At 37.9% G+C, this 27,572-nt stretch overlaps 1 protein-coding gene across 5 annotated transcripts in view; it reads left to right on the top strand.

Annotated features, from left to right (window-relative positions):
• LOC124868419 (complement C1q tumor necrosis factor-related protein 1-like) overlaps positions 1–16,952 on the top strand; it is a 51,691-nt gene extending 34,739 nt beyond the window's left edge. For all 5 annotated transcript variants that reach the window (XM_047365665.1, XM_047365668.1, XM_047365669.1 and 2 more), the window contains 2 exons: positions 5,150–5,342; positions 13,946–16,952. In XM_047365665.1, the coding sequence (XP_047221621.1) occupies positions 5,150–5,342; positions 13,946–14,493 (741 nt within the window). In that variant the 3' untranslated portion in view covers positions 14,494–16,952. The remainder of the gene's footprint in view (positions 1–5,149; positions 5,343–13,945) is intronic.
• Positions 16,953–27,572: the final 10,620 nt, after the last annotated feature.

Raw genomic sequence — 27,572 nt, 5'->3', positions numbered from 1 at the left:
AAGACTCAACCAGTACACATTTTATTCCTAAGTTTTGTTAAATATTTCAGCTACACAGGGTGTGCATTAACTATAAGAAATAGTACACAAATGTAGTACTAAATGTTTTGTGTCCTTGTACCTTAGTGTTAGGTTGTTTCTTTACTTGAAGCCATGGTTAAAGTGTTTCAAAGACAGACTATTTTTAGTGTTCACCTATTTAGTCACAAATTTCCCTCATCTTTCCTGCAAAAGGTGTGTTTAGGGAAAAGTAATAGTGCTCACTCTGTCATTTTTCAATGGTTGCCAAAAAGCAGTCACACATCCATTTGACATATTTCCATTAGAAATGTTTTGTTGTTTTTTTTTTTGTCAAGCAAACATGATTCTCAGATTCTTTATTGCTAGTAACTTCTATTGGCACACTTGTACAACAGCAATATGCTCATGCTGTCGTTTGCTTGTTGAAGTTGTTGAATCAAAATGGGGCCTGAGGTGTTTGCTGAAGCTATTGCACCTCATTGGGGCCTGGCTACCTGATGACATTTTCTCTATTTGTTGAGTTCAAAGAGTGTGGTGTTTGGCTTTTTTCATCATTTACTGACTCTGTAGGTTTGAGGACAAATGTTTGTTCTAAGGTAAATATATCTGATGCTCAACCTACAGGACATCACTCACGGAAGCCCTTGTACGTTAGCTATTAAACAATCTGTTCAATAACCATTTCAGCGGGCATACGATGTAAACCTATTACCCAGCCTGCCCCCAAACCTGCCTAAACTTCAGAAACTGTAAACCCTACACAGTTTCATCACATTTCAAAAGAATTTCCGATTTATATGGCTGTGTTTCTTTTTGTTAAATCAAAATGTCACTCCCAGACGGTTGTGTCTGGCTCCATCAGCAAGCAGTTACAATTTTTGCATTAAATGTGGAGATTGCTAAAGAGCTTCAGTATAACTGTGGTTTGGTGCTACAGGCCTCCATCTGCCACCAAGAAATCATTACAATCTTTAAAGTGTCTTTTATCTCAGTTAAATTATAGTGAGCTTATTTTAGCTGGCAATGTTAATTAGGATTGATTCAAACCAGTTTCTGATTATTTAAAGTCTTTCTGTAACTCCATTAATTTTGCTCCCCCACTCAGCTAGACATTAAATACCCTGAGAGGTCCGCCTTGATTTGTTTAATTTTGACAAATGTTCCTCATACGTTTACATCTTTGTGTGTCTTTTGCATTGACTTGAGTTACCATTGTGGTGTTTCAGCAGCGATAAATACTAAGGTCCCAAAATTAAAGCCTCATATAGTTTAGAAGAGATATCTTAAGCATTTTAATTATGATTGGGAAAAAAAGAACTGATCCCTTATATGGAGTTAGCTTGGGGTTGTTTTAGTGATGGCTTCATGCAAAATGTAAATAAAGAGATTTAGTGCAAAGGGGAAGGAAAACCCATGGTTCTTCCCAGAGTTGTCAGATATAATAAGAAAGCCAAATGCTCTTGCTAATGGGACAGTTATTTTCTTTTGTGCATCAGCTCTTGTTCAGGTTATTGATTCTTAGCAGAAAGCCTTTGAAGTTCGGGAGAGAGTCCGGGGCTCGGAGTAGAGCCGCTGCTCCTCCACATTGAGAGGAGCCAGTTGAGGTGGCTCGGGCATCTATACCGGATGCCTCCTGGACGCCTTCCTCGGGAGGTGTTCCAGGCACGTCCCACCGGGAGGAGGCCCAGGGGACGGCCCAGGACAGGCTGGAGGGACTATGTCTCTCAGCTGGCCTGGGAACGCCTTGGGCTCCCCCCGGAGGAGCTGGAGGAGGTGTCTGGGGAGAGGGACGTCTGGGCGTCTCTGCTGAGTCTGTTGCCCCCGCAACCCGGTCCCGGATAAAGCGTAAGACGACGAGTACGAGTACGAGCCTTTGAAGTTATCCAAAACGTATTATTACAACAGAAGCTCATTATTAATGCAGGTATCACAAAACTGATGCGTTTTGCTTTTCTTTCAATGTAAAAAAACAGCTTGTAGCTGCAACATTTGTAATTGTATTGGACTATGGAAATCTTTTCTATTTGAATGCTTCTGCTCACTGTCTTCATATAGTTGACACTGCTTATCATGCTGCTCTCAGGTTCATCACTAACTGTGCAGTACTGAAACAACACTGAGTTATACTGTCATGTGGGATGGCGTGCTCTGGCCACTAGAAGGAACAGTCACTGGCTAGTTTTTCTATATAAGGCCTTTGTACATATGTAATATGTTATTAGAATGTCAAGTCTGGTTGCAAAAATGGCAATTTTGTATATTAATGTTTTAAGTGCTGTAGATATGGTGCCAAACTTCGTGACTTTCAATACGTTTATACGTCTTTTGACATATGGCCAAAAAATTAAACTGCCTATGGTTTCTAATGCAAAGTAAGAGGACCACCTAAGGTAGTACATGTCTAAACAAAACCATTTAGCCTTGAAATAAATGTTTTCACAGCTTCTCCTGCATAATAGAAATATTTTGTTTCCAGCCCAGTAGGCGATCAGTCGGAGCACCTAATGGGGTCAAGACTTAAAAAGAAACTCCTGGCCAGCTTGTCAGCAGAGTTTAAATTATGCATTCTTCAAACACGATTGGTAATGATGACCGGCAACAACACTCCACGTTTTCTGTGAATCACTGGGTACACTGGTTTATCTGTGTAGCAAACACAAATGAATTCAGCTGCACTGACCTGAAATCATTAGAAGGTGCAAAAGGACATTTTTGGGTTTATAACTGAGCAAAAAAAAAAGTAAATGCAAGCTAATTAAATCTACACTGTTAATCCTTACAGTTGTTCTTGATTAATGCCATTCAATTAAGTTTATTCATCTAGCAGCAAGGGGCAAGTTGGCGCAGTTGGTAGCACTGTTGCCTTGCAGCAAGAAGGTCCTGGGTTCAATTCCCGGCCAGGGGTCTTTCTGCATGGAGTTTGCATGTTCTCCCCGTGCATGCGTGGGTTCTCACCAGGTACTCCAGCTTCCTCCCACAGTCCAAAGACATGCCTGTTAGGTTAATTGGTAACTCTAAATCGCCCTTAGGTGTGTGAATGAGTGTGTGCATGGTTGTTTGTGTTGCCCTGCGAAGGACTGGCGACCTGTCCAGGGTGAACCCCGCCTCTCGCCCATAGACTGCTGGAGATAGGCACCAGCTCCCCTGCGACCCACTATGGAATAAGCGGTAGAAAATGACTGACTGACTGATCTAGCAGCAATTCACAATAAATGTCATACTAAGCAAGTGTTTGGTGACAACTGAAAGGAAGGGCTCCCTTTTAACATGAAGAAACCGCCAACCATTTGTCCATCTGTCTTAATTGACTGGTACTTCATTACATAAATACAGCTTAAAGGACATCAACGCTCCATACTTGTTGCCATTCGTATAGCAGCACAATACATACTTTTAATTCATATTTAATTATACAAACATATTCCAAAATTTATATGTAGCATGTCCTCTGACTGACTGGAGCAGTGATACAGATTCTCATTATAACAACAGTGGTTATATTTTACTGGCAGTAGTCAAGTGAAAATGTCGAGGCAGAGCTTCAGCCATTTCATTTTCTCACCGTCATGCTCTATCCATCATTTAAATCCTGTTAACATTAATCAATCATTGTAAAAACACAAGAGAAATTCTGTTGTTTCTGTCCTGTCTCCCACCCCTGTTTATTTCCTTTGCCGTTCATGAAACATTTGGATAAGTAGTGGGCAATAGATAAAAATGAGAAGAAGGAGGAGAGATCCACAGATAGCAATGAAGTATACTGTTTAGTGAGAATGAAAGGACGAGAAAGGAAACACAACAAACACAGAGAAGCAATCTGGTTGATAGGTTTGGGCTTTTATATCCAAACCTTTCTCTCTCATCACCTTTGTTAATTTAATCAGATAAGAGCATATGGTCACATTATCATCATCTGTATTAATTTGAAAATTCTAAGGAATAAGCCTCCTACTTCAAATGTTGATTTGTCCGCAAGAAGTTAAACCTCCTTCTCAGTCTCTAACAGGTTTTTTTTTCAATGATTACCCTTTATTTTTAATTTCATCAATCTCCCAATTAACTGTGACCAGCCTTCCCATTCCTGTATGAAAGCATACCCACAGCATGATGCTGCCGCTACCATGTTTCACAGTCAGGATGGTGTGTTCAAAGTGATGGTGTGTTTTCTGCTGCACACCCTTATCGGTGATCGGTCTGGTGTACTAGTCCTGAGCTCAGTTGATCACATCAAATCAAAGAAAGATGTAGAAGAAAAAAAATGTTTTTCCTTAAAAAAAGATTAGTTGGCATATCCTTATGGCATCTCTGAACCAGAAAAAGTGAGTATGAAGATTAGTTTAGCGGATTTATTTGGATGAACATAATTGTTTATTTATTGTTTTACATTTGGACCATATTTGCATTTGAATGATCTGTAAAACACTGGCATTATATCACATTTTCATGAAAATCAAACAGATCTTTTAAGTGATTCTAAAAAATCATCCACAGAAATCCATGGGCTAAGAAGGTGCACTCATTTTCTCAGGAAATGTTTGTAGAAGCAAATAGGGGGTTAAAAATCCCTTCTTATTTTTTAAGAATCCACTTGGATCCAGAGTATGATAGTACATCTGAAAACATTAATGAAGTACATGAAGTAGTGTGTATCATGTTTTTGATCCAAAACCTCTTATAGGCCAAGAATTATTCATAGAGATTTTATGTCTTGTTTTGCTTTTATGCTTTCAAAAACTAAATCCCTGGCTAATTCACAGTACACATATGTTCTTTATCCTGTATGTCTAGGATGTGCAGTGTGCTCTGAGAGTCCATTACTGGGAAGAGTTATAGAGAGATTCACAAAGTTTGGCAGTAATGTCTGAGAATTACTTTCAGAGAGGGATATTGTTATTGTCGATTAATTATCTTCGCATTTGACCAGAAATCCACAGGAATGCCAAAAATTTAGCACACAGTAAAACCAGCAAAAAATACTATTTTTAGCTTTTACTTGACTTTACTAGATGTTTAAGATGTGCATTAGAAAATAAAAATGTTTGAGTCATTGTAAAAATAAATGCTTTATGGCTCTTGTTTCAGCCTTTTTAAATGGGTCTGTTAACTTTGTTTTTCACTCCTGGCTCAGGTGCTGACAACCATGTTGACTGCAAGTTTGAGTCTGCTGTTTCTCCTCCCCTTGGTTTGCTGCATCCCCTCTACATCCAGATCTCCACCCAGACTCTGCAGACGATGCTGCGACCAGCTGGATCCTCCAGTGACCACAGCTTATTATCAAATGCCTGAAGTCAAAACTGTCATCAACATGACCATTCTCAAAGGTACCACAAGTTTGATTAGCTTACTTTTTGATGGTGGTATTTCTACACTGTATTTGATGCAGAACAACCTTAAAAAATCAGAAATACAATATATTGTACCTTTTGCTTTTCTTCTGATTCCTGACACATGGAAAATCCAACAGTTTTTATTACTTTCAGATTATGTTTAGGAAGGAATGCAGAGTTGCAGGGAGTTTGCATGGTGCTTTACTGTATCATTTAATCCCTGTATCTCTGCAACTATGTCATCACTCTGTTTTGCATGTCTTTAATCACTGCTTCGACTTAAAGCAGATGGCTTTGTGCCTCAATATAAAAGTGCTTAATCAGAAGAGCAATCATGCTGGAACTGAGTTGCCGAGTGAACTCTGCATTCATGGTTAAGTGGAAATGAGATAGGAGAGAGACATGCTGTTGAAAAGGAAAGTAGCTCAATATAAACAACCTGGAACCACTTTTAAAATCAACCCCTGTTCAAGTTTTTTGTGAACAATCATTCAAGTGCCAGTAATCTTTACACCTGTTGACAATTTCTGTGAAGGGTAATGCATTATAAAAGATACATTCAGAGAAGCCCTGGATGTGGAGGTTTATTTCAAAACGAGACATTTTTCTTTGAAAATTCTATCTAACATCATATACTGTAGAAGCAGCTGTTATTTAAGCATATACCTGTATTTGTATCATCAAAACATACTTCACAAAGAGGTCTTGTGCATACATAATTTTATATTTGATGTGGAGAGAACTTAACATATACAGTAACAACGATAAACATTAATTAATGATAAAATATGACTTGACATTAAAGAGGACTGACAGTTCTAATCCAAATTAGACCTAAAAATAGATAAAGCTGCTAAGTTACAAAAATATTGTTATTGTCATGTGTTTTGCATTAGTGCTATAGAAATAAACCAAATTCAACTGAATTTAATTAACTTTCATCACTTCACTACTGCATCTTTGTGAATGCCTCTTTTAAAATGTGGAAATAGTACAAATTCCAGGTGTGATTCGTGAAACCAGCATACAAACAGTCTGGCATAGATCAATCTGGTGGCTGAAAACATTGTTATTTAGTTTCCATGTCCCTGTTTATTCAGTGTCTCGTCCACAGAACTTGCAACATGGTTTTAAAAGGGAACACAGAAGTTTGACACAGCTAAAGACACAAACACCTAAAACGTAGTTGCTCATATAAAGTTTCTGTAAATGTTGTGTGATGTCTTGTTATTTCAATAGCATATATTTTAAAATAATGTTAAAAGTGTTGGATTATGGCAAAGTGGGTTAAGTGCGCGACCCATGTACGGAAGCCTCGGTCCTTTAAATACCGTTCTTGGCTTGAAAGATGAAATTGCCTTAAAAACTTTCATCACTTTGTATGATGAGGCGAATCTGTTTGATCCACGCTCTCCTCCTTGGCGCCATTATGCATCATAGATCAGCTGCCGCAGACTTTTCTTATCTGCATCTCCTTACATGCTGTTCATAATGTGGGATTTATTGTTTTAATTAAATTGTCAGTAATTATACCTACACATAGTCGAGGTTCATACAATAACATTGTTCTAATAACAACAGCTTTTTGAGAAAATCCAAAACCCAGTCATTGCAGGCTAAAATTATTTGCTATTTCAGAGGCTAAAAGTAGTTTGTTTGCTCCAGTATCTGTTGTCCTGTAAAGTTCCTGTTTAAATCTGCTATGATAATTAATTTATTGCTATGACACAGCAATCTCAGACTGACTGGGAAAATTATCATTCACTTCTTTTCAATACACAAATATTATACATGAGGGCCATAGACCTTGGAGATCCAGGTTGGCGCGCAACCATGTGCAGAGCCTATAGTCCTCGAAGCGGCTGTCCCGGGTTCGAGTCCCGGACCTGGCGACATTTGCTGAATGTCTCCCCCTCTCTCTACCTGTCTTTCCTGTCTGCCTACTGTCAAAAGAAAAATACAAAATAAAGGCCACTAGTGCCGAAAACATATCTTTAAAGTGTATTGTTGATACTCAAATGAGCAAAGGCTTTCAGGTCAGGTAAGGTAAGTTTATTTATATAGCGCTTTTCAGTAACGAGACACTCAAAGCGCTGTACATACAATTACAATACAGTCACAAAGAAAATAAACACAGATACAGACACAGAAAAACAAATCAAATGATACTACAATCCTTCTAAGAAATCTAAAAATGTATGAATCCTTCTGAGAAATCTAATAGTTTCATCATTCCACTAAATTCTAACTAGGGAAGCTGAGTCACTGGTACAAAACAGCTTTAATCCACATTTTCAGGTGCTAATGATATATTGCTTTTACTGGTACTGAAGTTGAACTAAGTAATAACAGTCCATTGTAGTCTAATTAAGAAAGCTGGGTCATTGGTGTAAGAGCAGCTAAAGTCCAAATTACTAATAATATTTGGTTTTCGCTGGTAATCCTTCTGAGAAATCTGAAAATCTATGAAAAGTAATGAAATCACACATTTAGGTAACGTAAGATAGGAGGAAAAAAAATCACATTTCAGATTACTCTTAGCAGAATAGAGTCTGAAATAGTACAAAAAACCTCAGCAGGGGTAAACAACACACACATAAGTAAAGATTTAGCAAGGGTACGGTGGAATCTTGAGGGTGCGAATATAAGTCTGAGTGTGTTTGCAAGAATTAGACTGTCAACACTGATAGAAGCGCCATTGTCCTTGAGAAGAGAGGTGGAAGTTTTATCAATCGGCCACATAGTCCTATCAGCACACAGCTGGTAGGGGAGTGCTGGGGAAGAGCGTCGTGTTTATATAACATCCAGGAGATATTTTGTCGATAGCCAGTAGGCAGAAGTTGCCAAGGCCACATTGGGACTAGAGGGTGACACGGGAGTGGATTTTCTCTCCTGTCCCATCCCGCTCCCACAGAAAAATGTCTTGTCCCATCCCAATCCCGGGCCAGCATAACGAAAAAATCCTGTCCCGTCCCACTCCTGGTAAATTGACTCCCACTCCCATCCCGCTCCCATTCAGAACGACTCCCACTCCTGTGCCACTCCTGTTTTTGTTTTTTTCATTTAGTCTTTTGGCAATTTCTTTCTTTGAAGGACCAGTTAGGTCCCTGTTTTTAGCTGTAGTAAAGGCCAGTTAAAGTAAAAAGAATAATAATGAAGAAATAATAAAATATCAAACAAGGAAACAGACCATGCCTATCTTAGCTGAATAAACAAAATGTACCTAGTTGTATTTTACTTATTTATTAAGTGATTGTTTCCTTTGAACAATGACATTACTTTTATGTTTCAAGTTGCTGAAACGAAAGAAAAATGCACCTAGTAAGAGAACTGTACTTGTTGAACAAAAGGACAAAAAGGCATTACCTTCATAATTTAGAAACTGTACCTCAATGGTTCACAGCCCTGGTCCTCAGGGACCCCTTCCCTGCTAGTTTTAGATGTGTGTCTGCTCCAGCACACCTGATTCATATTCTGACATGATCTCCTATACAGGCATCAAGAATGGAGGGTCAAACTGGACAAAATTAATACAATAAAATCATCATTAAATAAATAAATGTTGTGAATGTCCCATAAGCGAAGTAAATGTAACATGAAAGAAATGTAACATTAAATGTGCCATTAAATTAAAGGTACTATTTATTTATTTAATACATCATTAGAAACAATAAATGTACCATTATGTCATGAAATGGACTATTATGCAATTAAATGTGCCACTGAATAATTAAGTATAATTTTAAAGACGACATGATGTAATTAGTGGTACACTTAATATTTAACGATGTATTAAAATAAATTATACATTTAATGGTACATTCAATTTTTTTCTATTTCACAACATATTTATTTAATATCTTCCCTTGATGAAGCCTTTCTATACGGAGCCCGCGAAGGGACAAGGGGGATTTTTTCTCTTTTTACGTTCTCACACAATAGTCTTTGCGTTATTTCACAATACTTTGTGGGATAGTTTCCAAACCAGATAACTGCAAAAATGAAACAAACACTACACCCGTTTTGAGATTTATTGAGTTTTATTTTGAAATCAGCCTTAAATAAAATTATCTTCAAATCAGACTAAAAGACAGTTATTATCCACAAGCTGTCAAACAAACTACTGAACAATAATACTGCACAAAACCACATCTGTGACACTTTATTTCCTTATTACTGCTGCATGATGTGTACATTCTTTTGTATGCCATTAGTGTTTTTGTTTTTATCGTGATTTTATCCTAAGCATTTAATCGCATTGTTTACTGCGTGTTAACCTGCATATGACAAATAAACCATATCAATGACATATTAGTGTTTGTTTTATGAGCAGTTTGTCATCTGTGCTGCTGTTCCAAAATGCCAAACGCAAAAGTATTGCGTGGAGACGCAAAATAAATACATTTCCCCATGTCCCCTCGTGGGCTTCCGTACCTTACCTCTTAAATCTTTAGTGCATATGCAGCAATTTTGTTGGTCAGATGAGACTTGACACATGTTGGTACTTTAGGTTTGACGAAGAGATGCAGGGCTGATTTAATCCAGAATCTGCTTTACAAGTGTCCCTTAATCACTGGTGAACTTGATTACGACTAAACACGTTTTACAAGCAGCAGACTGCGTGTTAACATAAACTCTCCTGAAGTTCGGTAATATTTGCGACTTTCCTGTCAGCTCTATGAGTTTAATAGATAAGTCCTTACTTCTGACTTTACGTTACAAATCCAATTTTACCACGTCCAGTTCTCCACCTGCGTTTGCTCCCTCCATCCTGAACGCAGGTGGAAAACATCGAGCAGAAGCACTGTTGGCTTGTGGGTCGTGTAGTTCGTTTGACTCACATTATAGTATAGGCTTCTTGGAAAAAAACTACACAATGGCGGCGTCGATTCAAGTTTTTTTTTCTTAAAGTTTATAACAAAGTCTCAGTTTTACATTTCCAAAGACAATTGATCCTAGTTTGTTTTCCCTCCTATTGGTTAGCTCCCGCTCCCGTCTGCTCCCGTTAATTTTTTATCCTGTACCGTCCCAATCACATGATCTTTACTGATGCTGTCTCCCGTCCCGCGGGATTCCCGTGGGAAACCCGTGACCCGTGGGATTCCCGAAAAAATGTCAGCCTCTAGTTGGGGCGCCAGATTTAGAAGAACAATAAATGTTGTGGTTCAGGCAGTTGTGAATTTCCAACTATCTTAAGAGTTTTACTGGTATGTCTCAATTGTGAATCCAAATAGCCAAAGTTCTGGTATTTTCTGCAGACCTGGAGCGTACAACTTCTCCAAGATTATATCCTTTAACCTCTGAGTCCAACCATTGCCAGGCTGCGATTCTGTTCAAGAATCGTGTCCAGCTTGTGATTCTGCTCTCTTAACATTTCAGTCTGAGTGTTGATCGCTCTATAGACTCCATCTAACATCGCAGGCAGCTTTGGAAAGCTTTGAACGGCTGCCCACGTTTTGCGAATCACTCGATAGGCCAGGTAACCACCAACTCCAAAAAGCAGAAATCCTGTTATCAAAAGTCCAAATATGTACACATTTTCTATGTCCTCGACCGACATCGTAGTCAGGCATGCAATCTTCCACTGCTGCCAAGAATCCATTGTGTATCCAGAGAAGAACGTCCCATCTGGACAAGAGGGTCTCCTTTACCCTGTCTTCCCGTTGAAAAGAAAAAAATTTGATCAGTTACGTTGAGACTCCAGCTGACCAAATCAATAATTTAAAAGTTTGGAGGATAGGTAAAGCGAGGCTCTAGAAAAATACTGACAAAAAGCAGAAGCAGGGATCAGCTGGGAGGGAGGGAGAGAAAACGCGTGTCTTCCACCGAGAGCAAGAGAGCAAGCATCTAAATCAGATTTTACATATACCGTAGGGAGGTGAAGCATAATAGAGAAAAAAAACTATTTACTCATAAGCTCATGCACAAAGTAATGACTAAATATGCCACCTGGTTTGGCAGATTTGGATAGTGTGACCTACAATGAATTTGCCAGCCAGGGAAGCAAACTAAAAGAAAACACAATGTTCAGTCATGTCGGAACAAGGTTTTTTTTGAAAGTGCATATCTGCAGAATAGAGAAACCTAAGATTAAGGTTTAGAAAAAGATTACATAATTGCATTGCTAATGTTTTGATGCAGAAGGTGTTTTATGCTAAGATCTGTCAGCTCAGAGTGGAAGAGTAGCTTACAGTGGTTATTTGTGTCTAGGACTGGAGCCTGGGTCTGGCTGTTTCCAGATGTAAGTGAATAATCTGGAGTTCAGGGTAGGCTGAGGAGTTGAAGGCTGAAGCTCCCTGGAGAGAGATTGAGAAGCAGTGGTAATGCATTAGTGATGGAGCAAAGAAAGGTTCTCAGGATTGAAACATTATAGAAGAAAGTATATTTCACATTATACTATCCAGAACAGGAAGAAAAGCTAAAATGTACTTATCAGCTGAATAGAATATATGATTAAACAGCATGAATTTGTGGTCTAAAATTGCAAAAAGATTTTACATTTCTTCATTGAGTTTGTAAATCTGCTCCATTTTCATTTGTACATTTTCTCCATACAGTTTTATCAAAATCACAAGTTTTTCCATTTATTGACAAATGTACATTTGTTTGGTAGATTCATTTTACAGCATAACAAAACCTCAATACAACTATAAGGATTTATGTTTATTTTTCCACCATGGTGAGGAGGATTGTAATGGAGTAAAAAAATAATCTGTAAGTCTCACTGTTAGAAAACTATGGTAAAGAGTGGGGTCGCTCTTGGAGTCCGATGCCAAAAAAGCTATCATAAATATTAATGTGTAGAGTTTGCTATATGCAACTGGGACTTCAACTGGAACTGCGTGCTTTGGTCAAACTAAGATTAAACCTTTCAGCTACAAAGTTGGCTTTAAACAAAGGTTGAGCACCTGATGCCCACTATTAAGTATGGTGAAGGATTGATGATGCTGTGGGCCTTTCTCTTCCAAAGGCCCTCTGAACCCTGTTAGACTGTATGGAATAATGAACTTTTACCTGGAACTTCTAATAAAAACGAGGGTTTCGTCCAGAAAACTAAAAACCAATCAACAGTGTTTTTTTAACATGATAATGATCCAAAACATATGACCTACCAATCAACACAGATACGTTAAACCAGAAACAAACTCAGTCTTCATCACAGCCCCGAGACCTAAATCCTAAAGAAAACCTGTGGGATGAGATGAAGAGAATAGGAGAGACCAAAATAAAAACACCCAGAACCATGGATGATCTAGAAGAAGATAATTAGAATGAGTTTTATTGGTCAAGATAGTGTGCCAAGGAATTTGACATAGATTTCACACGCTCACAGCATAAAGACTTTGAGTATAACTGTGTAAACTTTAGAGAAAATAAAAAATAAAAAGAACAATATGTACATGTATGTGTATGTATGTCCAATATTTTTTATTTCCTTTAAAAAAGGTAGATTTTGGTAGTGCAAATATGTTTATTTTGTTTCACAGCAGAGGAGCTGACCACTCTGACTGTAAAGGGTTCATTGTGTTCAACAGAGAGACAGCCTGGGGAAAGAAACTGTCTCTGTGGCGCCTGGTTTTTGCAAATAGCAGTCTGTAGTGCCCTAACCTGAAGATAAAAGTCTAAACCGTTTGTTTCCAGAATATGTGGGGTTTGCAGAGATGCACTTTTCCTGACCCTATACCTATACATGTCCTGGATGTAGGAAAGGTCTGTCCTGTTGATCCTCTTGGCAGACCCAATTGTTCGTTTCAGTTTGGCCCTGTCCCGTTTTTGTGGCTGAGCCAAACTACAATCTAGAGAAATTGTAAAAAGGGAAGGGGTCAAATATCCCTCTATCTGTATGCTACAACACTCTGAAATGTAATAGGAGAAGCTCAAATGCTGTCCTTTTAGCAAAGGTATTAACAGCAGGGATGCCAAGAAGTGTGAAACCACAGATATGTATAACCATCTGTGGCATCACAAATTGTTTTCTTAACTTTGGCTTTTTTCTTTTTTGTACAAATGCATTAAAATTAAGGGCTCGCTTTTCTTGCTCAATTTTTCAGTGTGGAATTATGCTAGTACAATAAAAGATGAATTTATTTTAAGGATTTCTACATGCGTTCATCGGAAGTGCCAATTATTGTGGAGGGTGCACATATTAAATGTTTTTAATGTAACAGTTTTTGAAAATCAGAAAGGCAAAAACCAACAGTACAGATTCTGTAAAGAGAATGGACCATCTCTTTACAGAATCTGTACTGTTGTTTTTTTTCATAGGTTTCTCTCTCCCCATCAGTCAAGAATAATCTAAATGAACAATGACCGAGGTCTTTTAATATCTGGATGTAGAACAAAAATTATTATAATTTTTACTATAAAAACCAAATCAGAATCTAAAAATATATGACCTCTTATAAAACCCAAATTTATTAGAGAAGTCAATGATTAGGTTTAATTTTAAAAGTATAAGCATAAGTATTATAAGTATCGATGCATACAACAGCTACTGTATTATATGTGTAAAATGAATTTCTATGACCACATTTTTGGGCCTTTTTTATACATAGCAAATACCTACATTGAAAGTATGCTTTCTTCTGTCTCTGCAGGTGATAAAGGTGACAGGGGAGACAAAGGCACACCTGGGAAACCAGGTCTGGAGGGACATCCTGGACAGCGAGGACCCATAGGGCTAAAAGGAAGCAAAGGCCATGCAGGTGCTCCCGGGGATGCCTGCAAGATCCCTCACTCTTCCTTTTCCGTTGGGCGTCGCAAGTCTCTGCACAGCGTGGAATACTACCAGGCTTTGATATTCGACACGGTGTTCGTCAATCTCCATGAGCACTTCAACATGTTTAAAGGGAAGTTCTACTGCTACGTGCCAGGGATCTACTTCTTCAACATCAACATCCACACCTGGAACTTCAAGGAGACCTACCTGCACCTTATGCACAATGATAAGGAGAAAGTGATCCTTTATGCTCAGCCTAGCGAGAGGTCCATCATGCAGAGTCAGAGCGTCATGTTGGCTCTGGCTCTGAATGATGAGGTCTGGGTCCGGCTCTACAAAAGGGAGAGGGAGAACGCCATTTACAGTGATGATGTGGATGTTTACATCACATTCAATGGATACCTGGTGGCACCTACCCTCCAGTAGCGCTGGAAATAAAATGAGGATTAGCAACACACCTGATCTAGGTTGTTCTTTTTTTTTCTTTCTGTTTTTTTAAAGAAAGGAATCAGCTTTAGTACAAGACATTGTAAAAGTGGTGCTATTAAATATTCCTCTCACCCTTGAGAGGAACAAATGCTGTTTTCATTAATGGGTGCTGCCCAAAAACACCAAACATACAAAGGAACAATAGGTAGTAAAAAGCAGTATTTGGAAAAAGAAACAAAAATCTTTGTTTTGCACTTGAATTACATTTTTATACAAAGTAGACCATGTTTCCTTTTTTTTCTATTAGTACATCTGACATTTTTTTTTTCATGTTATATTTGTCAAAATGAACACAGTTCTGGTGGGCTGCTGACATAACTTTAGTAAAGGATTCCTTTGTGGCCTTTAAAAGAAGACTCCAACATGGCAGTTTCCAAATTATAGTATTACTCACTGTACCTTTAAATGTTTTAATTGCATACTTTATACCAAATGAAATCAAATCAATTTTGCAGAATTTTAATAGTGTGTGTTTTTGGATGATAAAACATAAAAAATGTATTATGTTTAAACTTGAATTATAAAAATTGTTATTTTTCTCATTCTTAATAAAAGATGGATGCTACTTCCACAATTATGCAATGGAAAATATAAATGAATGTAAAGACCAGAGATTTGAAATCAGAAGTTTACATATGCTGCATAAAAAAAACCTCTTCACTGTCTGACACTAAATTACCAATTATCTACACATATATATATAATGCCAGTATAAATCATAATGAAAGCTGTTACAGTTGAACTAAAAAGGGGGATGTTTGCAAGCCGAAGAACACCATCCCAATTTTTTAGCACAATAGTATGCAGCACCATGTTGTGAAGGTGTTTTGCTGCAGGAGGGAGTGGTGCACTTCCCATTTATAAAGAAAGACCATTGCATAAATATATTGAAGTTACATTTCAAAGCATCAGCCATGAAGTTAAAATGTGGGTCCAAATGAGTCTTCTAAATGGACAATAGTTTTAAGGATAAGCCAAATTAACTACAAAGTTCTTTTAGTAAGCCATAATCATGGTCCCACACAGGTGAAGTTTTGTGGGCAGAACTGAAAAGGTGTGAGTGCCCAAGGCGGTCTACAAACCTGACTCAGTTACAACAGATCTGTCAGGAGGAATTGGGGAGCTTGTGAGAGAATACATAAGATATTTGACTTACAGTTTAAATGACAACTCAACCAAATACTCAGGAAAGTATGTATACTTCTGATTTTGAAGAAGGTAATCCGGTATTCTTTCTATTTTGGCAATTAGGAAATACAAAATCTTTTTGGGAATCCTGACTGACATAAAAAAGCAGTTTACTGTTATTTAATGTCAGAAAAAGCAAAGGTTTTTGTATGTTTTGTACAGTGCATGTACATTTCTGGTTCCAGCTGTATTTTGGATTCCTAAAAACCTTATATAGGTTCAAAAGAATGTACTGTTCTGTTATTGCTAGCCACAAAGTCTTCTTAAATATCACAAAGCTATTTAGATTCACATTTTCTGTATCATATCTTGTTATACTATTGTTATACTATTCAAGTCCCATGCAGGTCTTTTATCTTTTTCTCTGCTAAATGCCCCCAGAATACATTTTGTTTTTGTTTAAAATAAAGAATACCCCTGGAGTGAGGCCCCCCATATTGTAAGTCTGACTGTTGGAAGTTTCTGTTTATCGCTACTTACTGTAAACATCAGCGTCCTTAGTAAGGACAAGGAAAGTTACTTGACCCAAATTTAAAACACTTTTTTTTTTTGTCAGAGTACTGTATCAATATTAAATGAACTGAAAAGAGGCATGGCTGAAATTGGCAGTTCAGTCATTACAGTATCACAACATTGCAAACCTCAATTCTTTCATTATTGATCCCCATGCTAGTTATGCTCTAGTTAGATATTCCCCTATTATCACACTATCCTTGATTCATAAGACCCTTTACCTTAACATGAAAACAGAATACTCTGTTAGGTTTTATCACAAATCACTACCTGTTTAATCCTTTATCATACTGCTTAATTTGTAAAATCCACAAAAATCAGTGTCAATATTGATGCTTTCTGGAGAGACATAAATACCCTTTCATGGGTAAAAGGGTATTTTTTGTCATTTTAGAGAACTGAATATTACAAAACAAATTATAAAATGAATAACAAATCTGCTGTGGGGGATAATCCAAGCAAACATCAGGAATCTAATAAAGAAATGCCTTGTACTCATGCTGGAGAGACTACAAACTGCAGAGCAGTTTTATGTAAATATGTGTGTATTTCCTGTCTGTAATGGCTTTTATATTTTTAACCACTCATGATGTTGAGGCTGTAAACAATTTGTAAACAGTTTTCATCTTTATATGGTAATTTTGTGTCACTAAAACACTCGAATAAATAGATATTGCATAATTGTATCAATTTCACATGAAAGCAGATGCCTCTTTTTGTCGTGATCTGACTTGAAATCTAAACACCTAAGTGCATGCAAGAAATATGTTAATTTCACGTTTCGGCTGTGAAGGTTACCTCACTATCTAATTCTTGGTGCTTTTGGCTAATAATGAAGCACTTGAAGCCTATGAGGGAAACCGTGGTTTAAAATTTTATAATCAAGCCACTTCTCCAATATAAACAAGTGAAAGCCCATCTTAAAATCCCAGAGAGATTAAATTAGTCTGCAGCTCCATCTGTTTGGCCATATCTCTCCCATTAGTTGTAATGCCATCCAACGGGAGGTTTTGCTAGAAGAAAACACACTGCAGCATTGTAAATACTTTCATAGGAGATCTGCAAAGCTCTGTTGGGAAACAACACATGGCATTTTTCCTGGTTCATCAGTCCAGAATGTTGGAGGCTGCTCCAACAGACAAGCTGTGAGTTAAAAGAAGCCTGAAAGTTTATAATATGACCTAGTTTGGGTTGTTTAAGCTTTGTTTTGGTTGTAAACAAGTAACATCAGGACACAGAAACTCAAAATTTGAAATAATCATACATGTTTAGCAGATGGTAAACAAAGACTAATTATTACAAGCAATTCAATTAAAATTGTTTATTGCTAAACAGACATATTCAGGGTTACATAAAAACTGAGAAATGGTCAACTAAAAAGTTCAAAAAGATACTTTTCATTGCATTAAGAAACCAAATAAAACAAGTCAAAGAGACATACCTAACAGTGGCCAAATAACAGGATTAATAAATATTGAGAAGCACTCCTGTAGCTTTTGAACATAAATGAATAAATGAATTGCCTTTGTCATTGCAACAGCAGTAAATGACAACGGATAAATAATCATCAGAATACTTAAATGTCATGTAAAGTTATGTATCATTTACTACAAATTTATATTACATCCTATTTTAATTGGTTGTAGTTTCAATATCTGTTTGGGCCAGTCTACGCCAATACCCTATGGCACTAATGGGACTCTGGCCTATTTTGAAATGGTGTAGGAATTAAATTAAATAGGTAAATAACACTCCACGTATAGCCTTCAGGCGACTGTTTTGCAGTGCTGGTGCAACTCTCCCTATTTATCACACATGTTCTTTTCAAGAAGACCCTGGGGCGAATGCAGAACTTGCCGTAGGGACTATATATCATGTCAGGCCTGAGAACAAGTTTGGGTCCCCTAGAATGAGCTGTAGAGTGTTTTCAGGAAGATGGATGTCTGGGTTTTCCTCTAGGACCTGTTAAACCCGTGACCCAATCTCATTTATGTGGAAGATGAATGGACAGGTGGATGGATGTTTGAAATTTTGTCACATCTCACAGAGTCAAGAGCTTTATAATGAAGAAACGCTAGTTTCAGGTTCCAAGGACAGACATTATAAAAACAAATACTGTGGCTTTATCTCATGGTGCAGCAAAGACAGATTAGAATTTGCTGGTAAAGCAAAGTTCTGAAAGAGCTTTCTTGGATACAATACATCAATATGTAGCAAAAAATGGAAGGACAATTGTTCTTCTGAAAGCATTCATCATGATCTGTGACAAAGTGGAAGCAGTTTGATGATGTAGTCACACATCTTTGTTGTCACACATTGAGGATGTGAGGATGGTGGGTTTATCATTTCTGCTGTGAAAATAAATAATAATGTTTGTTTGTAAAGTAGATTGCAAGACACTTAAAACCGCAAGTGGATGGAGTCCAAAGAAACTGCAAAAGCAGTCAGAGTAAAGTGCAACATTCTGCATTGGCTGAGGCAATACCTTGGTTTCATCCCACCAGTTCCCCTTTCCTGTAGTGAAGGCAGAAAGATCCATAAACAGACAACAACTGATGTGACTTACAGTAAAGGCTTAACAACCACAAACTTTAATTGGTTATATTGGGGTTTTATGTCATAGATCAACACAAAGTAGTACCTAATTCTGGACATAAAAAGAGTTATACATTGTTTGCCAGTTTTACAAATTGACAGTTGTGGTGTACATCTTTATTCAGCTCCCCTGACTAAATACTTTGTCGAACAAGCCACAACTCACTGCAGTTTCAAAATAGGCTGAATGACAACAAATTTAACAGTTGCCATCACAAAGGTCTGATCTCAGTCTCATAGAAAATGAATGTGCAAAGCTGAAAATGTGTTTGTGAGCAAGGCAGTCTACAAATCTGATTCATATATACAGGTCCCTCTCAAAATATTAGCATATTGTGATAAATTTCATTATTTTCCATAATGTCATGATGAAAATTTAACATTCATATATTTTAGATTCATGGCACACTAACTGAAATATTTCAGGTCTTTTATTGTCTTAATACGGATGATTTTGGCATACAGCTCATGAAAACCCAAAATTCCTATCTCACAAAATTAGCATATCATTAAAATGGTCTCTAAACGAGCTATGAACCTAATCATCTGAATCAACGAGTTAACTCTAAACCCCTGCAAAAGATTCCTGAGGCCTTTAAAACTCCCAGCCTGGTTCATCACTCAAAACCCCAATCATGGGTAAGACTGCCGACCTGACTGCTGTCCAGAAGGCCACTATTGACACCCTCAAGCAAGAGGGTAATACACAGAAAGAAGTTTCAGAACGAATAGGCTGTTCCCAGAGTGCTGTATCAAGGCACCTCAGTGGGAAGTCTGTGGGAAGGAAAAAGTGTGGCAGAAAACGCTGCACAACGAGAAGAGGTGACCGGACCCTGAGGAAGATTGTGGAGAAGGGCCGATTCCAGACCTTGGGGGACCTGCGGAAGCAGTGGACTGAGTCTGGAGTAGAAACATCCAGAGCCACCGTGCACAGGCGTGTGCAGGAAATGGGCTACAGGTGCCGCATTCCCCAGGTCAAGCCACTTTTGAACCAGAAACAGCGGCAGAAGCGCCTGACCTGGGCTACAGAGAAGCAGCACTGGACTGTTGCTCAGTGGTCCAAAGTACTTTTTTCGGATGAAAGCAAATTCTGCATGTCATTCAGAAATCAAGGTGCCAGAGTCTGGAGGAAGACTGGGGAGAAGGAAATGCCAAAATGCCAGAAGTCCAGTGTCAAGTACCCACAGTCAGTGATGGTCTGGGGTGCGGTGTCAGCTGCTGGTGTTGGTCCACTGTGTTTTATCAAGGGCAGGGTCAATGCAGCTAGCTATCAGGAGATTTTGGAGCACTTCATGCTTCTATCTGCTGAAAAGCTTTATGGAGATGAAAATTTCTTTTTTCAGCACGACCTGGCACCTGCTCACAGTGCCAAAACCACTGGTAAATGGTTTACTGACCATGGTATCACTGTGCTCAATTGGCCTGCCAACTCTCCTGACCTGAACCCCATAGAGAATCTGTGGGATATTGTGAAGAGAATGTTGAGAGACTCAAGACCCAACACTCTGGATGAGCTAAAGGCCGCTATCGAAGCATCCTGGGCCTCCATAAGACCTCAGCAGTGCCACAGGCTGATTGCCTCCATGCCACACCGCATTGAAGCAGTCATTTCTGCAAAAGGATTCCCGACCAAGTATTGAGTGCATAACTGTACATGATTATTTGAAAGTTGACGTTTTTTGTATTAAAAACACTTTTCTTTTTTTGGTCGGATGAAATATGCTAATTTTGTGAGATAGGAATTTTGGGTTTTCATGAGCTGTATGCCACCATCATCCGTATTAAGACAATAAAAGACCTGAAATATTTCAGTTAGTGTGCAATGAACCTAAAATATATTAATGTTAAATTTTCATTATGACATTATGGAAAATAATGAACTTTATCACAATATGCTAATATTTTGAGAAGGACCTGTATACCAGTTCCGGGCAAGAATTCTTGCAACTACTTTGAGAAGCTTGTGGAAGGATATCAAAAATATCTAACCCAATTCATATAATTAAAATCACACTTCTGCCAAATAAGGATGGAAAAACACATGTAAATGTCTGAATCTGAGGAAAGTAGCAAAAAAAATCCTTCTCTGACAAAAAAAAAAAAAAAATACAATGTCTCGCATTTAGCAAACAAAAATAGTTTTGGAAATCCTAACTGACCTAAAGCAGGAAACATTTTGTCTCCCAACAAATCCCAGCAAAATACAATGAAACTTTCAGTTGTAAGATAGTAAAATGTTGAAAAGTTCACCGCAAATTAAAACTTTTTGGCAGTTGAATTGTTCAGTAAAATTTAAACTTCTCAAACTGACTTATTGGATGTTTTCTGTGTTAAAGAAGTGCAATCTGTAGTTGTTAAATGTAAGTATATAAAAATACAATAATTTAAAATTATATTAATAAATGCAACTTGTTTTGGTAAAATATGTAAATTGGCTTCTTGTTGTTTGTAGTTTCTAGTCACCTGCTCTGCAGCTCCAAACAACATAAAGGAAATGCTTTTTTAACAGATGTTACAGTCAAGAGAGACAGAAGGACTTAATGCAGCTTGTAACTTGATGTAGGTGTTTTACATAATTGTTTACTTGTCCCTGTAGCTATAAAACATTTGATTTCTCTTTCATGCAAGGCTCCTTCATCTGCCAGATGTTTGGGGACTTCCCTGCCTTTGCAGCACTTCAGATCTCTCCCACAGTGTTTTAACTGGATTCAACTCAGAGTTTTACTTTGGCATTTTCACAGAGGGTGATCCTTGCTCTGTTTGTAAATCCACAATGGATCAATGATGTTGTCAAAAGGTTTGTTTCCTGCTCAAGTTTAGATTTTATACATTAATCACGTCACAATCCTCACTGAGAGCAATCCTAACTGCAACACTCAACAATTAGGTTTTACAGATAGATGTATTTCTCCTGAGAAGAATTTGCTCTGCATCAAACTTAAAACATATTTCTTTATGTGTAAACATCTCTTTTTATCTGTCTAAAGAATGTTATTGTACAAGGACTCCATTTGACTTTTTTGTTCAGTAGAAAGCTGATGTTAGGCTTTAATCATGCTTTTGGTTATATAAATCTGTTTCCTGGCAGGTCTCTGGATCAAATAACGTCAGCTTCTTTTTGTACGTGGATACATGTAACTTGATACTAACCACAAAAGTCTAGGGAAAATCCTACAAGGAAATTTTGGGATTGTTAGGAACTTCTTTTCACATCAAACATTCAACTCTTGACCTGAATTTAGATGTAACAACCACCTCCAGCAGATATTTAACATCTGACTTGCTTGTGATGGTTTTCACGTTAAAATATGTAATTGCACTACAGGATCTTTTATAAATTCATGCCCCCTTCGACCTTTACATTGACTTACTGACTTGATGCAAAGACATAACAACACAGATGTCTGAGGTTGTTATTTCTGGTACTTAATGTGAAACCTTACAGTTTTATGCATTTATAGGTTTGGCATATTACTGCCATTTTTCCCTGCTCAGTGGGTTATCTGTCTGTGCACATTGCTTTTGACAGTCTTTCAAACAACCGTCATTTCTTTCTACAAATATTTCAAAGATAAACGTCCATCCGTCCATCCATTCATCCATCTGGCACTGTAAAAAGAAGCCAGAGTACGTGGAAGGAACCCAAACAGAAGGTACATAAAAAAACTGAAGTAAAAAGAGGCAAAACAATATAAACTTAAAGCAACATCTGTTAAAAAAAAAGTACCTAACATAAATATCCATACAGAGAGCTGTTTATAAAAATCTATGGTCTTTGGTTTGACACTGATTCTAAAAAGGGATGGAGGAAAAAACTTTTACCATCACTAAATTTAACTTCATAAACTTACCTTTTGAGTTGTTACACATCTTTACTATGGGATTAGATGGGAATTTCACTTTGGTAGAGAAAATGTGAAAGTCAATTTTATGTGTAGAATATTCCATAATCACTGTTGGGTGTCAAATACAGGTCCTTCTCAAACAATTAGCATATTGTGATAAAGTTCATTATTTTCTATAATGTAATGATGAAAATTTAACATTCATATATTTTAGATTCATTGCACACTAACTGAAATATTTCAGGTCTTTTATTGTCTTAATACGGATGATTTTGGCATACAGATCATGAAAACCCAAAATTCCTATCTCACAAAATTAGCATATTTCATTCGATCAATAAAAGAAAAGTGTTTTTAATACAAAAAACGTCAACCTTCAAATAATCATGTACAGTTATGCACTCAATACTTGGTCGGGAATCCTTTTGCAGAAATGACTGCTTCAATGCGGCGTGGCATGGAGGCAATCAGCCTGTGGCACTGCTGAGGTCTTATGGAGGCCCAGGATGCTTCGATAGTGGCCTTTAGCTCATCCAGAGTGTTGGGTCTTGAGTCTCTCAACGTTCTCTTCACAATATCCCACAGATTCTCTATGGGGTTCAGGTCAGGAGAGTTGGCGGGCCAATTGAGCACAGTGATACCATGGTCAGTAAACCATTTACCAGTGGTTTTGGCACTGTGAGCAGGTGCCAGGTCGTGCTGAAAAATGAAATCTTCATCTCCATAAAGCGTTTCAGCAGATGGAAGCATGAAGTGCTCCAAAATCTCCTAATAGCTAGCTGCATTGACCCTGCCCTTGATAAAACACAGTGGACCAACACCAGCAGCTGACACGGCACCCCAGACCATCACTGACTGTGGGTACTTGACACTGGACTTCTGGCATTTTGGCATTTCCTTCTCCCCAGTCTTCCTCCAGACTTTGGCACCTTGATTTCCGAATGACGTGCAGAATTTGCTTTCATCCGAAAAAAGTACTTTGGACCACTGAGCAACAGTCCAGTGCTGCTTCTCTGTAGCCCAGGACTGGGGAATGCGGCACCTGTAGCCCATTTCCTGCACACGCCTGTGCACGGTGGCTCTGGATGTTTCTACTCCAGACTCAGTCCACTGCTTCCGCAGGTCCCCCAAGGTCTGGAATCGGCCCTTCTCCACAATCTTCCTCAGGGTCCGGTCACCTCTTCTCGTTGTGCAGCGTTTTCTGCCACACTTTTTCCTTCCCACAGACTTCCCACTGAGGTGCCTTGATACAGCACTTTGGGAACAGCCTATTCGTTCAGAAATTTCTTTCTGTGTCTTACCCTCTTGCTTGAGGGTGTCAATAGTGGCCTTCTGGACAGCAGTCAGGTCGGCAGTCTTACCCATGATTCGGGTTTTGAGTGATGAACCAGGCTGGGAGTTTTAAAGGCCTCAGGAATCTTTTGCAGGTGTTTAGAGTTAACTCGTTGATTCAGATGATTAGGTTCATAGCTCGTTTAGAGACCCTTTTAATGATATGCTAATTTTGTGAGATAGGAATTTTGGGTTTTCATGAGCTGTATGCCAAAATCATCCGTATTAAGACAATAAAAGACCTGAAATATTTCAGTTAGTGTGCAATGAATCTAAAATATATGAATGTTAAATTTTCATCATGATATTATGGAAAATAATGAACTTTATCACAATATGCTAATTTTTTGAGAAGGACCTGTACCTGTATACCAACTTTGTCCCTTAAGTAAGAAAATAATACCTAATTCTATTAAAGAAAAAATGTGTAAAAGGCCACACTGAAATTCTTTTAAATACTTAGAAATTTTTATGAACCTTGAATTATTGTAAAAGATTAAAAAAAATAGCTTTTGCACACCTCCTATCATCTGCCATCCTTATTTCTTCTGTAAACTAAGAATGCATTGAATTCTGCAACTTGTGAGTAGCTGTCAAATTTTTAACCACCCAATCAAGAAAAATACCTTAAAATATCCTAAATGGAATGCAGAAGAAGGCACAAACTGGTTCTGAAATTGTCTTGGTATGTGGCAGCGAGCTCTGAAAGCAATGCAAAGTTCTGAAAGCAATAACAGGATTAAGAAATCCCGTCCACACAGGACTCTAAATAAGGAGGGGGCTTAATTGTTAAAACCAATGAGCAGAGATGTGGGAAGATGTTTTGTGACCTGTCACCAGACTTAAAATTAAAATCTTTTGTTAGAATGTTAAACAACTTACGAATTAGAAACATTTCTCCTGTGCTGATACTTGAGATTTTATTTCAACCAGACAAATGGCCTTCCAACTGCCCCGAAGTTAGGATTTTGCAAATCAGCAGGCAGTCATACGTGGTTTCTTATTACTAATTAACATCAGGATTTTCATGATGAATCCTCATTGTTTTAGATTGTTAAAATGGCCTTTGTAGTCATTGGTGTTTTGTGTTGCACTGATTCAATAAGTTATACCTTGGCACACTTTTGTGTGTTTAACTTTCATTTCAATGATATAGAAAGACACGATGCCTTAGGAAAACACCAGAGCATCATGTTGCTTTACCTTTGACACTGTAGCTTGATCACCAAATAAGCCGAGCTCCTAAAGTTTTTGGACATGTTAAACAAAATTCAACTGCATGAGTACTGCAGCTCCCACACACCATGTGTAAAACACATGTGGGTCAATGCTACAGAATCAACACATCAACTGAAACGCCACTGCATTGACCCAATGCTAACATTGTTTAATCTCTTGCTATGCTATGCTGTCTGCACTAATGGTGATTCACTTACTTCGCTAGAAACTGATTTCTAATTAAACTGGATAGTAACAGAGAAGTTCAGGAGTAATTTTTTCCGAGTCCAAGTGAAATCTCAGGTCTTTGACGGTCAAATCTCAAGTCTTTAGGGGCAAGTCCAAGTCATGTCTCATGTCTTTCACCCCATTTCAGAGTCAAGGGTCATGTCTCAAACAATTGAAATAAATGTTTTCTCATTAAATCTATGCAGCTCTAACCCTGCATCACTGTAGGTCAGGACTCTAAAACCTGTACTGTTTGTCCTTAGAACTAAATTATTACATAAACATTTAATGATTGTTTTAACCTTTTAATATTTATCAACAGTTTTTAACTTTTAATCATTTCATATTTAGTGTACCCTTCAAAAATCTACTAAAATCTGATTTATATTATTTTGAACTTTTACCCCTTCAAAAATATAAAAGGTTTGAAAAAAAAAAAGCATTACAGCTAACATGAACATGTGCAGCAGCTGCACATGTTCATGTTAGCTGTAATGCTTTTTCTCTTCATTACATGAGATAAAAACTGTTACCAGGACTTGAATCTTAGGTCAGAAAACCAGGCACTTCACAACAGTCAGGTACATACATTCCTATTAATCCTAACCATTGAACAGTGCAGTCGGAGTTAGCTTTTTATTCAAGTTGGATAAAAAGTTTTCTATCTAAGGAAACCCAGCAGATTGCATCCAGTCAGTGACTTGCAGCATTCCCTCCTCCCGGATGAGCATGTAGAGACAGTGGACAGTCACTGGCGTTGACTTTGCAGCAATCCCTCATACTGAGCATGCATGTAGCGACAGTGGAGAGGAAAAACTCCCTTTTAACAGGAAGTAACCTCCAGCAGAACCAGGCTCAGTTTGAGCGGCCATCTGCCACAACCAACTGGGGGTTTGAGAGAACAGAGCAGAGACACAAAAAGAACACAGAATCACTGATCCAGGAGTATTTTCTATGGGAAGGAAAAGTAAATGTTAATGGATGTAGCTCCTTTAGTCGTTTCAACTAGAAAGAAAGAACAGATAAACTCTGAGCCAGTTTTCAAGGTTAGAGTCTGAAAGAGAGCACATAGAGTTAGTCACAGTAAAAGCTCAGTCAATCGCCATGTCTAGGAGAGAGAAAGGGTTAAACACTAAAAGACGGCTATGTGGATCATTGGTAGAGGGTGAGCATTAAGTTGTTGCCAGCAGAAGCTCGGACGATGCCCCTCTCCAGAAAGGTGTCACAGGTAGAGACAGAGCCAGGCCAGGTGTAGCTTCTAGGAAGAGAATAGAGTAAACAAGGTTAAAAGCTGAAATAACAGCAAATAATGCAAAACTGGAGAGTAGTGTGAGAATGTAGCGAAGAGGGTGAAAGTGGTCGTTATGTCCTCCAGCAGCCTAAGCCTATAGCAGCATAACTACAGAGATAGTTTCAGTTCAGATTATTTAGTTAAACGGCGCTTATTTACAACAATGTCGTCTCAAGGAACCCCACAAAGGGTCCCACTGATGGTCATTGTTATACTACCACTCGGGGGTACTCATACAACATTTCACACCTAGGCGATCAGATGATCTTTTATGAAAAAAATAGATAGTAACATCTTGCAAAATTAACAAACTCTGTCATGGTGAATATTGAATATTGTGAAATCCACACCTTAGATCCCAACAGACGTGCACTTTTCAGAAGAGGAGTGCGTCAAAAGCCACAGGCATAGTTCAAAGAAGCGACAGGTCTTAATGTCCAAAAAATCCCCTTCATTTCTTAACATTTTCAAACACATAGTGATTATGTATGACAGTAGCTTAACAGATTTTAGTTCTCAGCTGCATCACATATTGCCATTTTATCATGACCTTTATTCTCAAGCGCTGACATTTAATGCTTTTTGTTGAATGGTGTAAACCTGAAGGAAAATGTACCTAAACCTCAACATTAACATGTCATGCTAACCAGAAACCTCTGATATATTATTTTGATCTCACAGTAAATTAAGCTGTTTTACCTCTGCAGTGTAAATGTAAAATGCATGAAGTTACAGGGAAACAGAGATTTATTTAAATAAGAATGAGGAGAATAAGAAGCATTTAATTACATATAAATACAGCATCT

Source organism: Girardinichthys multiradiatus, chromosome 5 (assembly GCF_021462225.1).
Source record: "Girardinichthys multiradiatus isolate DD_20200921_A chromosome 5, DD_fGirMul_XY1, whole genome shotgun sequence".
Classification (NCBI taxonomy): Eukaryota; Metazoa; Chordata; class Actinopteri; order Cyprinodontiformes; family Goodeidae; genus Girardinichthys; species Girardinichthys multiradiatus.
This window is presented reverse-complemented; position numbering and strand designations above follow the sequence as displayed.